Source organism: Myxine glutinosa, chromosome 14 (assembly GCF_964187855.1).
Source record: "Myxine glutinosa chromosome 14, kmMyxGlut1.1, whole genome shotgun sequence".
Taxonomy (NCBI): domain Eukaryota; kingdom Metazoa; phylum Chordata; class Myxini; order Myxiniformes; family Myxinidae; genus Myxine; species Myxine glutinosa.
Window position 1 is genome coordinate 84,136,718 of NC_136274.1, and position 15,000 is coordinate 84,151,717.

General features: G+C 49.0%; 1 protein-coding gene across 4 annotated transcripts in view; it reads left to right on the forward strand.

Moving 5' to 3' along the window:
* The window catches only part of FBXO30 (F-box protein 30), a 40,799-nt gene extending 26,132 nt beyond the window's left edge, over positions 1-14,667 (forward strand). For all 4 annotated transcript variants that reach the window (XM_068136347.2, XM_068136350.2, XM_068136349.2 and 1 more), the window contains one exon: positions 13,182-14,667. In XM_068136347.2, coding sequence (XP_067992448.2) covers positions 13,182-13,490 — 309 coding nt within the window. In that variant the 3' untranslated portion in view covers positions 13,491-14,667. The remainder of the gene's footprint in view (positions 1-13,181) is intronic.
* The last annotated feature ends 333 nt before the right edge of the window (positions 14,668-15,000 follow it).

The window sequence follows — 15,000 nt, forward strand, 5'->3', positions numbered from 1 at the left end:
GCTATTAATCCGTTCCAGCCTCAAAAAAAAAACACCAATTTTTTTTGTTAGGTGCTTTTAAATAACAAAAATGTACTTTATAAATAACAAATAATGTATAAACAAGCACGACCTCGTATATACTGTACATAATACAAGAGAATGTAAAGAAATAAACTGGTTTTATTAAGCAGAGGAGAAGAGCATGCCAGGTGAGGTGTGCGTGTTGTCGACTTGGCGAGGCAGTACGATCGTACTCCTTCTACGATATGTACGATTTTGAAGCAGAAGGAGTCCATAAAGGCTATAACGCCAGCCAAGGGCGTTACGATTATTTCAAAGCTCCGGACCTCTATCCATGAAGATATGGAGAAGTTGTTGTTTGTGTGGTTGAAGGAGAAGCAGCTCGCAGGAGATACCGTGACCGAGAGCATCATGTGTTTGAAAAGATTGAAACTCGGATATCGAGCACGGACCACGAGGTGTTTTTTCTTTTTTCTTAATCTCGGTTTCAGTGAACTTTTGCTCTGTGCTCACGTGTACTGTACCTGTACCTGTAATGGTACGTCAGAGGATGGCACCTGTTGTCATCATATTAAGTGCAAGATGTTCTGCATCGTAAGTTGGTACACCGTGGTCTTTCGGCGGTGTTTAAGCCGGCCGTCTTGGCTTCTGTCACCATTGGCATTGAGTCTTTCGATGTAGGTAGGTCGTTGTGTGCCGGTGCCTTGGCCGAATTCCTTCATTGCTGCATTGTTAGCTCACCTGGTTTTTTATACCACATCTTTGGTTATCGGACCAGCGAATGACGTCATCTCCAAAGTATGGCTTATTCTCACTTGTCTTGGACGATCTTCTACTTCTAGCCTTCCACCGTGCATTTGGTGTCCACTGTACTTACTGTACAGTGCCTGGTAAAATTGATGTAATGGGTTTTTGACCGTCAACGCCATGAACCGTCATGAACCGTCATGAACCGTCATGAACCGTCAACGCCATGAACCGCTAACACTCAAAAGCCCATTTATCGCGCCTTATAAAGCAAAACGCAAACCGAAAGCCATGCCTCTCAAGCGAGGCGTGCTTCCGTGGTCACGTGATCCACAGGTGTAGCTCATTATACCCGCACGCGCGACACGCTTTGGCGGTCACGTGATCAGCCACTCTGGAGGCGGGGATCCCCGCCGATGACGTCACCGGCTGGAGCAAGGAGATTCCTCGCTCATGTATTTCGACGATTGCGTGTTTTATATCCAAGCAGAGATGCTTTCACGGCAAGATAACCACGTGACCGGAACCGGAAGCCACAACCGGAAAATTCAAAAAAATAAATTTTTTGAGCTCGTACATCGGATCTCGGCTCGTATCCCAAAGCAACAAACCGCCCGAGCGACGGCTCGTATCCCGAAAAACTCGTACGTTGGGGCACTCGTAAGCCGAGGTACCACTGTATATATATGTATATATATATATTGTTACGGACCGCGGATAAGGTGTTGATTTGCCAAGCGGATGGTGGCCACGGCCCGAACTATTTAACAATGACCAAGACCCGATTCCTTAAACATGGGCCAAATCGTGCCACAGATATTCAATGGGGAAAAGACAAAGGCGACACGGATGTGAAGAAGAGGAAGACAGAAGTAGGAAATACGAATATAATTTATTTCTATTTACAGGACCAAAGAAACCAAGGAAGAAGGAAGGATAATAAAATAAAGACAGAAAGAGGGACGGACCAGAAGGACACAGTGAAAATTAGCTTACCTATGCAGTCTTAATTATAATCCTGGACAGAACAAACAAAAGACGGACTCACACGAATGGGGAAATTGCAGGCAGGAATGGTCGGAAGGAGGAATAGCTTGGCGGGAGAGGAAGGTTCAGCAGGGATCGGTCGGGCTGGAAGCGGACAGCCGCCGTCAATCCTCGAGCTGGGATCGCCAAAACCGCCGCGGTTCCAAACTGCACGGCGAAGCTCCTCCGGTGCACCGTGCGCTCTCCAAAGCTGCCCCTTTGAACTCTTTCTTGGCACCTCTGTGCAACTCTCACTTGGCACTTGTTCTACTTGGCACTTGTTCTACTTGGCACTTGTTCTACTTGGCACTTGTTCTACTTGGCACTTGTTCTACTTGGCACTTGTTCTTCTGCCGTATCTCTGACTCTCTTCTGTCTCTGGCACACTTGTTGCAACTGCAACCACCTTCGACTCCTTCTCATCACCGTCTCTCCAAAGGCTTCCGCGTGCACTTTTTATAACCCCGCCACCGATCAAGCCGCCGGCCTCCAAGACACGCCCCTCGGTGAGCTCGCCTCGGCTCTGATTGGTCGGCACGGGCCCTCTGGCTCCACCCTTGATGACGATGGGCGGCACGCCCAGGATTCGGCAGCTCCTCCCCCTTCTTCTCCAAGCCTACCTCGTGGCTAATGGAGTCGCGGTGAATGCAGTTGGCAATTGAGGCTTTATTAAATGAAAATGAAAGGGGATCTATTTATTTGAATTCGGTGCAATGGAGTGTCAATTAATGGAAGACACGGCTTTAACCTACATAGAATAAGGAAATAAACTACCAACAAGGAGGAAATCTATGATTGGCAAAACGTGATTGTTTATGACCTAATTACGGGACGCACTTTGACCTTTATACACAACTGGAGGAAGGAGGGCGATATTTTTACAACAATCTACACAACAATAAAAAACACAATCCTCATTTCCACAACACTATATATATATATATATATATATATATATATATATACACTGAAACGCAAAAGAAACTTACCACCTTTGAAACCTTTAAATATCAACAATAACACTGCGTGTAATAAATGTGTGAACTTATTTGTGGACAATTGTGTCCTCACTATCAGACAAAACGGTCACGGATGGTCACTTGAACCTTCAATGGTCACTTCATAGCACAGCTGTTGAACAGCCGTTTTGACTGTCAGTGATTAGCCAAGGGGTACGGGATGATTTTAATGAGCTGCACGTGATGTCTTGATATTGGCTTTAAAAAGGCCAGTGCAAAATGGGCATTTCAATCAACATGCCACGATTGTCAAGGGATCAACGGCAGCGTGCCCTGGGCATGCTGCAAGGCGGACTGAGCTACCGTGAGGTGGCACGTCACCTTGGCTGTTCACACCAGACGATATTGGCCCTGGTGGACAGAGACACCCTCCACAACTCTGCAGATAACAGACCTCGATCAGGGAGGCCAAGAGTCACCACTGCAAGGCAGGACAGGCAGATGGTCCGAAGTCACCTGCGGGATCGATTCCGTCCAGCATCCCGCACTGCGGCAGAAACTCCGGGGCGTGCAAACCCACGGATCTCCAATGATACTGCACGAAGACGACTGCATGACTATGGTCTGACTGCCAGAAGACCATACAGAGGCCCCGTGATGACGGCTGCCCATCGCCGCAACCGACAGAGTTACCATCATCAGCGCGGCTAGCGGTTACACAGCCGTTATCACTCGCGTAACTTGATGCACTGTACGCGATTCGGCCTCAAGCTCAACTCAGCGTTACTTTATATTAGCGCGTATTCTGGTTCATGCGCGTCTTTCTTCACTCGCGTATCTCTCAAAGTTCTCTTCGGCTCACCGCGCTCCTTCAACTCTCGAGTCCGTTGACGCTCTCCACTCGCAAGTCATCTCTCATCAGTCCTCTCATCAGTCCTCTCGGGGGCTTTGGGCAACGCTTATATAGATATGCCCCGAACCTCCTCGAACCTTCCAACCACGCCCTGTGACACAGTGCTGCCGCCACACTCTCTGAGCCCTGGTTGGCGGCTCGTGCTTACCGTCAGCTCCTCTGCCGCCCCTCATTCGGCCCCACCCCGACCCTCCTAGGCCTGCCTCGTGTTAATTCGCTGAAAATGAACCAAAGTCAGCGCAAAGGGGCATGAGGCTAGGGAGGCGGGATAGTCAGTAGAAGTAGGACCTATTCTCCTTACTCTACTCAACGCAGAACTAACATAGGAAAAGGACGAAGCTCACAAATACTAAGAGATAACTATACTATCGCGAGGCTACATGTTGCTTGTGTGACTAACTATGAGGGGGAAATTTTAACCTTTGTTATACTGACTGTGCAAAACTCAAAACCGCAACAATATATATATTGTTGCAGATCCCGGGTTTCGTCGATTTACTAAGGGGGGTTTATGCCCTGCTCCCCCTCAAACTCTGGGTCCACTGAGGCTGCCGTCCACGACTAATTTCGTGGTTGCCGGATTGCTAAGCAATTCCGATCGCCAATTTCCCAGTCACGCGCCAAAGAGTTTACTGGTCAATATTCCCAAATACCTTCAAGACACGTGACCGGAGAAACTGGGGATCGAACCCTCGCTTCCACACACCTTATTCAATTTCGTGCCGAGCGGATTTGCACGGTGTGGAAAGCGGCATTACCTCACGAGATTTATGGACCTGAATCTAGCCAAATTCGGTCTCGGATGATGCTAGGCCAATGGCGAAAAGACTTATCTGAACAGGTTGGAAAGTAACCAAATGTGCAGCCTTTTATTTTGAAGGCACAGAGAATAGACAAAAGATACAGCTTATCAAGTCTTACCTAATAATAAACCCCACTGGTGCCTTCACACTCTGACACACTCACTCAGGGAATAACACTCTGGTTAAGGGCGTACCGATGTACGTGCTGGGATTGCCTCGCAATTGCCACGTGGTCTGGTGTGCGCAGTTCGCAGTTCAATACCCGATCTGGACGTACAGCCTGGATGAGGTAAGGTCCGAAGGACGAACCGCCACCTTGAAGTTGGCACGGACGAACTTCAGCACAGGTAGATGAACTTCAGCGCAGGTTGATGAACTTCAGCGCAGGTGAGTCGTGTAGAAAGCCAACACTTGCAGGTCAGCCGGATGGCGCAAGAGATCGGCGCAGAAGCGATGGGTGTCGACGAAAACACAAAGGCCAAAAACGTGTTGTGGGAGATACGAAACAGCAAGCGAGGTCTCGTCGTGGGTGTGGCGAAAAGGCAAGAGTTCAGAACAGGAGGTCGTAGCGCAGCAAAATCCCAAAAGCAAAGAGAATGAAAATGCGCTGGACAGGGGTTTTATCAGACCCGCCCACACCTCGAAAATGTTCCACAGCCTCCTATTGGCTGAGGTTGGTCACGTGCCGGGGACATGTTCCCGCCTCCTCATTGGTCACGTGGGCTTCGCTTTTGGCCACACCTTCCTGCTCATTAGTAATGGCTTCTCCCAGCCACACGAAGGCTTGACATCCTGCTTAACTTCAACACATATTGGTCTTGATTACTACACAATGGGAAAGGGCTAATCTTTACATTCAATAAGACATAACTAACTAATGCAGGCTACATGTTGTCATGCAATTAACTATAGGGGGTTTGCATTTATGGCACAACCGCAACACTACCCCCTTCTCTCACCGAGACTCGACCCGAGTCGTCCACATGGAGCGGCTGGGGTGAGCTGGCATTCATTTAACATTACTATTAGTGTGACACGTACAGTCACGTGAAAAAGTAAGTACACCCCATGTAAAGTTTTGACTTTTTCATCATATTTCAACATACAGCTATTTGATCTTCATTTCAACAATATTGATAGATAAAGGTGATATAATATAACAAATATCATGAAACATTTACATTTTGTAGTCCATTGTATAATTTAAATAAACATAAATGCAAATTTTGCATGTGGAAAAAGTAAGTACACCCCCACATTTATCACTACTTCAAATACCTAAAATTAGAATCAGGTGCACCAGCTCAGGTGCAAATTATTAGAACATCGTTAGAGAGGATCTTGGAGGAACCTGTCTTATTTCAACCTCAGACATTTAGTTTGGTTTGCTCTTTGTCGTTGAAGTGTGCGGCGTCACCATGCCTCGATCAAAAGAGCTCTCTGAGGCCTTCAGAAAGAAGGTTATAGATGCCTACGAGTCTGGGAAGGGATTTAAAAAGATCTCCAAACAATTTGAAATCAATCATTCGACTGTCCGGAAGATTATCTACAAGTGGAAAAGATTCCAAACATTGGCCAACTTGTTCAGGCCAGGCCGCCCCAGCAAGTTCATCCCGAGAGCAGACCGCAAGATGCTGAAAGAAGTCTCTAAGAACCCCAGAATGTCATCACGGGACCTACAGGTAGCTCTTGCCACTGTTGATGTCAAAGTGCACGAGTCTACCATGAGGAAGAGGCTGCACAAATTTGATCTACATGGGAGGTGTGCCAGGAAGATAACCTTTGCTGTCCAGAAAGAACATCAGGGCAAGACTAAAGTTTGCCATTGAACACCTTGGCAAAGACCAGCACTTCTGGAACAATGTGCTCTGGACAGATGAGTCAAAGGTAGAGCTATTTGGCCACAGTACCAGAAGACATGTTTGGCGAAAACCAAAGACAGCATTTGACCACAAGAACCTGATACCAACTGCAAAGCATGGTGGTGGAAATATTATGGATTGGGGCAGCTTTGCTGCATCAGGGCCTGGGCAGCTCACCATAATATAATCCACTATGAATTCTTCATTGTACCAGAGGGTGCTTGAGGATAATGTGAGGTCATCTGTCAGGAAGTTGAAGCTCAACCGAAGGTGGACCTTGCAACATGACAATTACCCGAAACATACCAGTAAATCCACCAAGGAATGGCTGAAAAGAAAGAAATGGAGGGTTCTGGAATGGCCAAGTCAAAGCCCGGATCTAAATCCCATCGAGATGTTGTGGGGGGATTTGAAACGAGCTGTGCATGCAAGAAACCCCTCAAACATGGCACAGCTGAAAGAATTCTGCATGGAGGAGTGGGCAAAAAGTTCTCCCCAGTCGATGTCAGAGACTGGTAGACAGTTATCAGAAACGCCTACTTGAGGTCGTTTCTGCCAAAGGGGGCAATACCACCTGTTGGAGCCAAGGGTGTACTTCCTTTTTCCACATGCGAAATTTGCATTTATGTTTATTTAAATTATACAATGGACTACAAAATGTAAATGTTTCATGATATTTGTTATATTATATCACCTTTATCTGTCAATAAAGACAGATCAATATTGTTGAAATGAAGATCAAATAGCTGTATGTTGAAATGAAGATCAAATAGCTGTATGTTGAAATATGTTGAAAAAGTCAAAACTTTACATGGGGTGTACTTACTTTTTCACGTGACTGTATATATATACATATATACATGTATACATATATACTATAATAATAATGGGTGCTCTATATAGGATAAAACCCGTCAGTATGTGAAGTTTTTTTTGAACTGTATGAATCAAATTGGTGCCCCTTTATATGAACTTTTCTGGAGCATTACTTGGTTCCTCCTATGAACACAGCAGTACAGCATACACAAGAGATTTTTTGAATGTCCCTTCTTTTCTATTGTTTGGCATTTTCTACAACCTTTGGAGAGTCCCTTCTTTTCTATGCTTTGCCACATTGCCTTTTCTATACCCCGAGCATTTTCCCCAATAATTACTCCTGGAGTCGAAATTTTTCTATGTCAATGCGGTCAATACACCTTCATTAGGCATCAGATATGAAGCTTGTAGCTAAGTTTCATCAACATTGTGTGTAGTTTTGGAGAAAAGAGCAAATACCTATTTTGGGGGGATCAAAAAATCCCCCGTAAGCACTCTAAATGAGCGCAGATTTTGAATCCGTTTTGAAAGCCATTGATTGGATGTATTGGCCGATGTATATTCCAAGTTTCAGCCAGTTTCAATGTACACTGTACAGCATTTGAGACATGAGCGCCAACACATTTTGGGCGGACGGACGGATGGACGGACAGACACTAATGTGAATTTGAGGGTTTTCTTAATAAAACCCAAGAATGCGGAAACAGACATTGCTGAAATTTGGAACATATTACCTCGACATACAAAGCATTTACTTCTGAAATTTGCAGACAATTTCGTCCAGTAGAAGCCGATAAACGAATTTTCAGTCCTGTGTTAAAGCTGCATACAGAGAAACCATCCCATATAAAGGGAGGGGCGTGTTGTGCCTTCACTTGATTATATATTGTATTGTGGGGGTTACCCCATTGGGACATAATCGACAGGCACGGGACCAGTGGGTCTATTGATTGTATGGGCGTGGCGTGCGCTCGGTTGTTGGGGCCACGCCCCTTTAAGAGTGAGTTGCGTTATAAAAGATGCGTGAGTTCCGGTATGTGTTAGTTCTGTTGGAATAAAGGAGCTTTGATCAAGCTACGAAGTGTCTCACCCTCTCGTTATCCGCAACTCCTACATTGGTGACCCCGTCTTGCTCTCAAACGTTTTCGGAGCTTCAAACGAACGTGGCGACAAGCGCAGTTTCGATTAAACTGCCGGAGTTTTGGGAGCGACAAGCTGCCGTTTGGTTCGCACAAGCTGAGGCCCAATTCGCCATTCGAAGCATTTCTGCAGACGACACGAAGTATTATTATGTCGTGTCTGCGCTCATCGGCTCCACTGCGACCAGAGTGTGGTGAGCCTTCTTCAGGATCCTCCGAAGGGACGCACGTATGAGACGCTAAAGGCGCTGCTGCTCGTAACCTTCGAGCTCACTGAGGCCGAGCGCGCCCGCGAACTACTTTCTCCACCCGGGCTGGGCGACTCCCTGCCGTCGGAGCTTATGGACCACATGTTGTCTCGACTGGGCAGCCACCGACCATGTTTCCTCTTCAAAGAACTGTTCCTGCAACAGCTGCCAGGTCAGGTACAGACAGCCCTGGCCAACCCGTCTGTTAAGGATTTCCGCGCCCTGGCCAGGGAAGCAGACAAGTATTTCTCCGCCAGCCAGCGATGTAGTGCGGACGCATGGGACCCCGGCCCCGTCGAGCCTGCGCCACTGGTGGACACCGTCGCGGCCGCCATTGCGGCCCAGCGGCGGAAGGCCCCAGGCTTGTGCTTTTACCACGCAAGGTTTGGGCCCAAGGCCAAGGCATGCCGGCCACCCTGCAGCTTCAGCGGGTCGGGAAACGGGATGGCCGGCGCTCGTTAAATGCCATGAGCGTCGGCCGTTCGGGCAGTTTGTTGTTCATTTCGGACACCGACTCCGGACGTCGTTTCCTTTGCGACGCAGGGGCCCAGGTGAGCGTTCTACCTGCGTCGGCATTGGACCAGGAGGCCGGGAGTCACAGCCCCTCCCTGGAAGCCGCCAACGGCAGTGCTATTCAGACTTTTGGCAAACGGACCGTGGTACTGTGCTTGGGCGGGCAGCGGTTTACATGGGATTTTGTCACGGCGAAGGTGTCCACCCCCTTGCTGGGCGCTGATTTCCTCTGCACCAACGGCCTATTGGTGGATGTTAAACATCGGCGGCTCATTAATGCGAAGACATTCAGTTCTCTTCCATGCTCGCTGAGTGGGTCCGCCTCGACGAGGCTCGCGTGCACGCTCTCGACCTCAGATTAGTTCACCCACCTCCTCACCGAGTTCCCGGGCCTTACACGGCCCACCTTTTCAGCCGTTGCCGTCAAGCACGGGGTGGAGCATCACATTCCGACCACCGGCCCGCCTGTCTACGCCCGGGCTCGACGCCTCAACCCGGGGAAACTCGCTATCGCAAAGGCGGAGTTCGACACTTTGGAGCGTCTAGGCATCGTGTGACGGTCCGACAGCCCGTGGGCCTCGCCTCTCCACATTGTGCCGAAGCCGGGAGGCGGTTGGCGCCCGTGCGCTGATTATCGCCGCCTTAACGACGCCACTACCCCCGACCGCCACCCAATCCCGCATATCCAGGATTTTTCTGCCCACTTGGCCGGTAAAGCTTTTTTTTTTTCTGAGGTGGACCTCGTTCGTGGTTACCACCAGGTCCTCGTCCGGCCGAGGACGTTCCTAAGACCGCGGTGATTCCACCGTTCGGGCTTTTCAAATTCCTCCGTGTGCCTTTTGGGCTCAAAAACGCGGCCCAGGCTTTCCAGGCCCTGGCGGACAGCGTGTTGCGGGATTTGCCGTTTCTGTTCGTCTACCTGGACGATATCCTCATCGCCAGCGCTTCCAGGACGGAGCACATGCTTCACCTCCGAGCGCTCTTTGAACGCCTCAGTCAGCATGGCCTGATCATTAACCCGGCCAAGTGCTTGTTCGGGGTGGCTTCAATTGACTTTCCCGGCCACCGCATCACGAAGGAGGTGGCCGTCCCACTGCCGTCTAAAGTGGAGGCTGTGAAGGGTTTTCCACGCCCCCTCACCGTCAAGGCCCTGCAGGAGTTTTTGGGCATGGTGAACTTTTACCATCATTTCGTGCCCCGTGCGGCCCAGCTGATGCGGCCCCTTTGAGGCCCTCAAGGGCAAACCTACCAAACGCGCCATTGACTGGACCGAGGAGATGGCCAAGGTTTTCACGGATGCTAAACTGGCCCTCGCCAGTGCAACCATGCTGGCACATCCGTCGCCCGATGCACCGATGGCTCTCACCACGGATGCTTCGGACTACGCGGTTGGCGCCGTGCACGAGCAGTGGGTCAATGGGGCATGGCAGCCGCTTGCCTTTTTTAGCCGGCAGCTCCGCCCTAACGAACGAAAGTACAGTACCTTCGATCGTGAGCTCCTCGGCCTCTACCTTGCTGTCCAACACTTCCGTTACCTGTTGGAAGCCCGCCCGTTCACGGCGTTTGTGGACCACAAGCCCCTGGTTTTTGCCATGGCCAAGGTCTCGGAGCCGTGGTCCGCCCGTCAACAACGCCAGCTCTCCTTCATTTCCGAGTTCACGACGGACATCCAACATGTTGCTGGGGAGGATAATACGGTTGCCGATTGTCTCTCCCAGTCCATAGTCGGCGCGGTTCACCTTGGCATCGACTACGCCCGCATGGCGGCCGATCGGATCGCCGACCCAGAGGTCCAGGCCTGCAGGGCGTCGGTCACGGGGCTTCAACTGTCTGACATGCTGTTCAAGGACACGGGCACCACGCTACTGTGCGGCGTTTCCTTGGGTCAGCCTCGCCCCGTCGTACCCACCAGCTGGAGACGGCTGGTGTTCGATGCCGTCCACGGTCTTTCTCACCCGGGCAGGAAGGCGTCACAAAAGTTGGTGGCGGCGAAGTTCGTTTGGCACGGGCTCAGGAAGGATGTGCGCGACTGGGTCAACACCTGCGTCGAGTGTCAACGCTCGAAGGTGCATCGCCCCAAGCGACGGTTTGACCAGGTTAACGTGGCTCTGGTGCCTTACGACGGGCCTTTCCGCATTCTGGAGACCGGGGACAAGTCCTTCGTGGTCAACATAGGCGGCAAACCGGACCACCTTTTGGTGGACCGCCTCAAGGCGGCTCACTTGGACCTAGACCAGCCCCCTCGGTTGGCTCAACTCCCGAAAACGGACATTGCCCGTGCGAGTGAATTCCGGGGGGTGGGGGGGGGGCACATGTGGGGGTTACCCCATTGGGACATAATCCACAGGCACGGGACCAGTAGGGCTATTGATTGTATGGGCATGGCGTGCGCTCGGTTGTTGGGGCCACGCCCCCTTAAGAGTGAGTTGTGTTATAAAAGATGCGTGAGTTCCGGTATGTGTTAGTTCTGTTGGAATAAAGGAGCTTTGATCAAGCTACGAAGTGTCTCGCCCTCTCGTTATCTGCAGCTCCTTCAGTATAGTAATACATACCGGTACAACATAGAAACACAGTTTGATTATTAACAGTGCATTCAGGTACGACCTCGGCTGACAGGATGACTTCCGAGGTACGCACACTCCCCTCTAAGCTGTGTTTGAATCCCAACCCAGCTGTAAACTATCATCCCGGTGTTTCACAGACTGAGTGAATCATCAATGTGTGTGTCGTCTCTACGATGGACGCAAAATGGTCGTCACGTCTTCCGACATTAGTTGATGGACATTAAAGATCTCCACAGCGTCCTTCACAAAGAGTGGCCGAGCTATCGCCCGCACCCTGAAAAAATGACAAATCCCTCCTGTCCTTTCTCCTTCCCTCCTGTCCTCTCTCCCTCTCTCCTGCCCTCCCTCTCTCCTGCCCTCTCTTCCTCCCTTCTCTCCCTCCTGCCCTCTCTCCCTCCCTCCTGCCCTCTCTCCCTCCCTCCTGCCCTCTATTCCTCCCTCCTGCTCTCTCTCCTGCCTTCTCCCTCTCTCTCCTGCCCTCTCTCTCTCTCTCTCTCCTGCTCTCTCTCTCTCTCCTGCCCCCTCTCTCTCTCTCTCTCTCTCTCTCTCTCTCTCTCTCTCTCTCTCTCTCTCTCTCTCTCTCCTTCTCTCTCCTCTCTCTCTCCTCTCTCTCTCTCTCTCTCTCTCTCTCTCTCTCTCTCTCTCTCTCTCTCTCGCCGTCTTTCTCTCTCTCTCTCTCTCGCCGTCTTTCTCTCTCTCTCTCTCGCCGTCTTTCTCTCTCTCTCTCTCGCCGTCTTTCTTTCTCTCTCTCTCTCTCTCTCTCTCGCCGTCTTTCTCTCTCTCTCTCTCTCGCCGTCTTTCTCTCTCTCTCCGTCTTTCTCCCTCCTGTCCTCCTGCCCTCTCTCCCTTCCTTATGCCCTCTCCCCCTCCCTTCTGTCCTTTATTTATCTTGCTGTCGCTATCTCCTGCTTTATCTGTCTCCCTCTTTCCTCCATATATATCCTTCTCTGCTCTGTTATCTCCCATCATCTGCTCTCTGTCCTCTCACTCCCATTGCTTTTGAGGGAACTTTATTTGGGAACTTTTGTAATAACCATTATGTGTCCACAAGGTGTATTTGTGTTTGTGAAAGGTGCCTTGTAGAAAGGTCCTATTTTGGTCCTTGCTGCCTTCGAGGTGGGGATGGTGCTGCCAAAGCCATTCTTGGCATCGAGCAAGGCGGCTGTCTAAGGACAGACATGCGAGGCATTCAGTCACAGCACGCAGTTTTATAATTCCATAAGTTCCCGTGGCTCGACACATATGGTCTCCTGCACATCCTTTGTGTCCTGTACCTGTGAAGTTAGTTTGCAAATGGAATGAAGTTGTGTTATGTTATGACATATCGGCACTCTGTCTAATTATCCCCTTTCGCTTGGAGACATTGAGCTGCAGAAATATTGTTCTTGGAAATGCGATGTTTTTCAGTTCAACCTCGAGGAGGCCAACTCCATAGTATTTTGATTCGCATGCAGAGCCAAGTGTCTGAAGCTACACAACGCCACAACACCAATAATTGTGTTTTTGTAATCAAAGTGGTGAGTTGAAGCAGTTAATCGATTCTTCCTCGTTTGCCCTTTTTTTTTTGCCCTTGTTCTTCGTTCATCAGGTTTGGCACTTCAGCACGTCCTTTTCTCCCGTGTCACTCTGGAAGTTTGCCGAGGTGCCCAGTATGGCCGACCACCTCCGCCGCTGCCGCTACAACATGGTGGAGCGGCGCATCGAGGCGGTGCCGATGCCGTGCATGTGTGGACCGAGACAGCGAAGAAAAAAAGGCCGCGCTCTGCGTAGTCTCACGCTTCATCACAGCAACCCTTGCGTGGTTTCTCAGCCCTCGTCGAGACTGCGCCGTCACTTTGTCACAGCCCGGGGTGCGTGCTATCCGCCCCTCTCTCCTCCTCCGCCATCCCTTTCCTGATGATCACGGCGGCGATGGAATCCAATTCCAAACGGGCCTCCTGTTGAACAAACTTGTATGTGACACGATCACCATTTTTTGTTTACTTTCTCTCATACATGAATCAAAGGCAACTATGGTCGTCTTTCTCTGCTGGACCCATGTTGTTCGAATTCACAGGCCTTTTTATTATTTTTTTAAAATTTGGTTAACTGATCACACGTGTTTCATGTGATGTGCCAACACCGACTGCGTTTCTTCCAGCACACAAGGCGGTCTCTCTGCCTGTGGATTTTAACGAGCGATGTGGGGTAGGTCTACGTCTACCGAGGTGAACGATTTGTTTAAAATAAGTTTTTTGTTGTTGTTGTTGTTGTTGTTTTTAAACGAGGCCTGAGCAGTTATTCTCGTTCGGCTTGGAGTTTCTTGCTGCTTTCTGCAAGTCCATGGTCTTCACAATGGCTGAAAGAGCCCCCGAGTGTAATCACACGCGTTTTACGCCATTTAAATGTCGAAATGCCGGGACGCAACAACAAGAATTGGTCGAATCCTTTTCAATTTTTTGCCACTGGTTATGAACAAAGTACGTTGTTGACGTCACCATTGTAAGTGTTATTTTTGAAGAGACCTGTTTGACCGTATGAAGCCATTTGATTAAGTTTGCATTAAGGTGTTTTACCACACGCGCTTTGTTATCTCTTTTGACCCTTTTTGGTCATTTGTTTCTTTACCTTACCTTACCTTACCTTACCTTACCTGTATCACTGAAGGGCCGACGTAATGTTGCAGTGTTTGTCAGGTTCCATATGTCTGGATTTATGGTTCGTTCGTTCCAATTTTGTGGAGATTTGTAGCCATTTATATTTTTTGGAAAGTTTGAAAGGTTCTGATCTGAAAACCAATGTTTCAATTTGATTTGAAAAAAAGAAAAGAAAAAAGTCGAATCAAATTGGAAGTGAATTTTCTTTTTAATCAAATGGGAACATTGATTTTCAGAGTCAGAGACTCTCGTGCTTTTCAAAGATGTAACGGGTTACAAATGGGAACAGAATTCCATGTGGAAGCTGACTGTGTCCTCGGTCATGAAAATAGTGCAACGTGTTTACACTTTGATGTCGTTTTTTTGAGGAATATTCATTTTATCACCCTGCATTCATTATTACTTGGTCAAATTGTTAATAAAACATTATTACTTGAATCTTTAAATGAAAATACTCGCTTCCTTCAAATTGAGCGTCTTATTGTCTCACCGGCTTTGGAAGCGTTATGACTTTAGGTTTTTAATTGATGTTGAGTTCATTTCTGAAACACGATGTTGTAGTTTGTGTAACAATTGATTGTAAGTTGCGTTACCTTTTTGTGAGAGTGATCGCCTGGAGTTTTTACACCTTTTGTGGTGAGAATTGTTCACCAGATCCCAGCACAGCGGTTTCTCTGCATTCTTCTCACGAGCGCAACATTCCCAGTTGATGGTCGAACATTTTGTTCATCTCCGAAGTCTACCTCTCCGTACTCTTCCTGTTTAAGTATA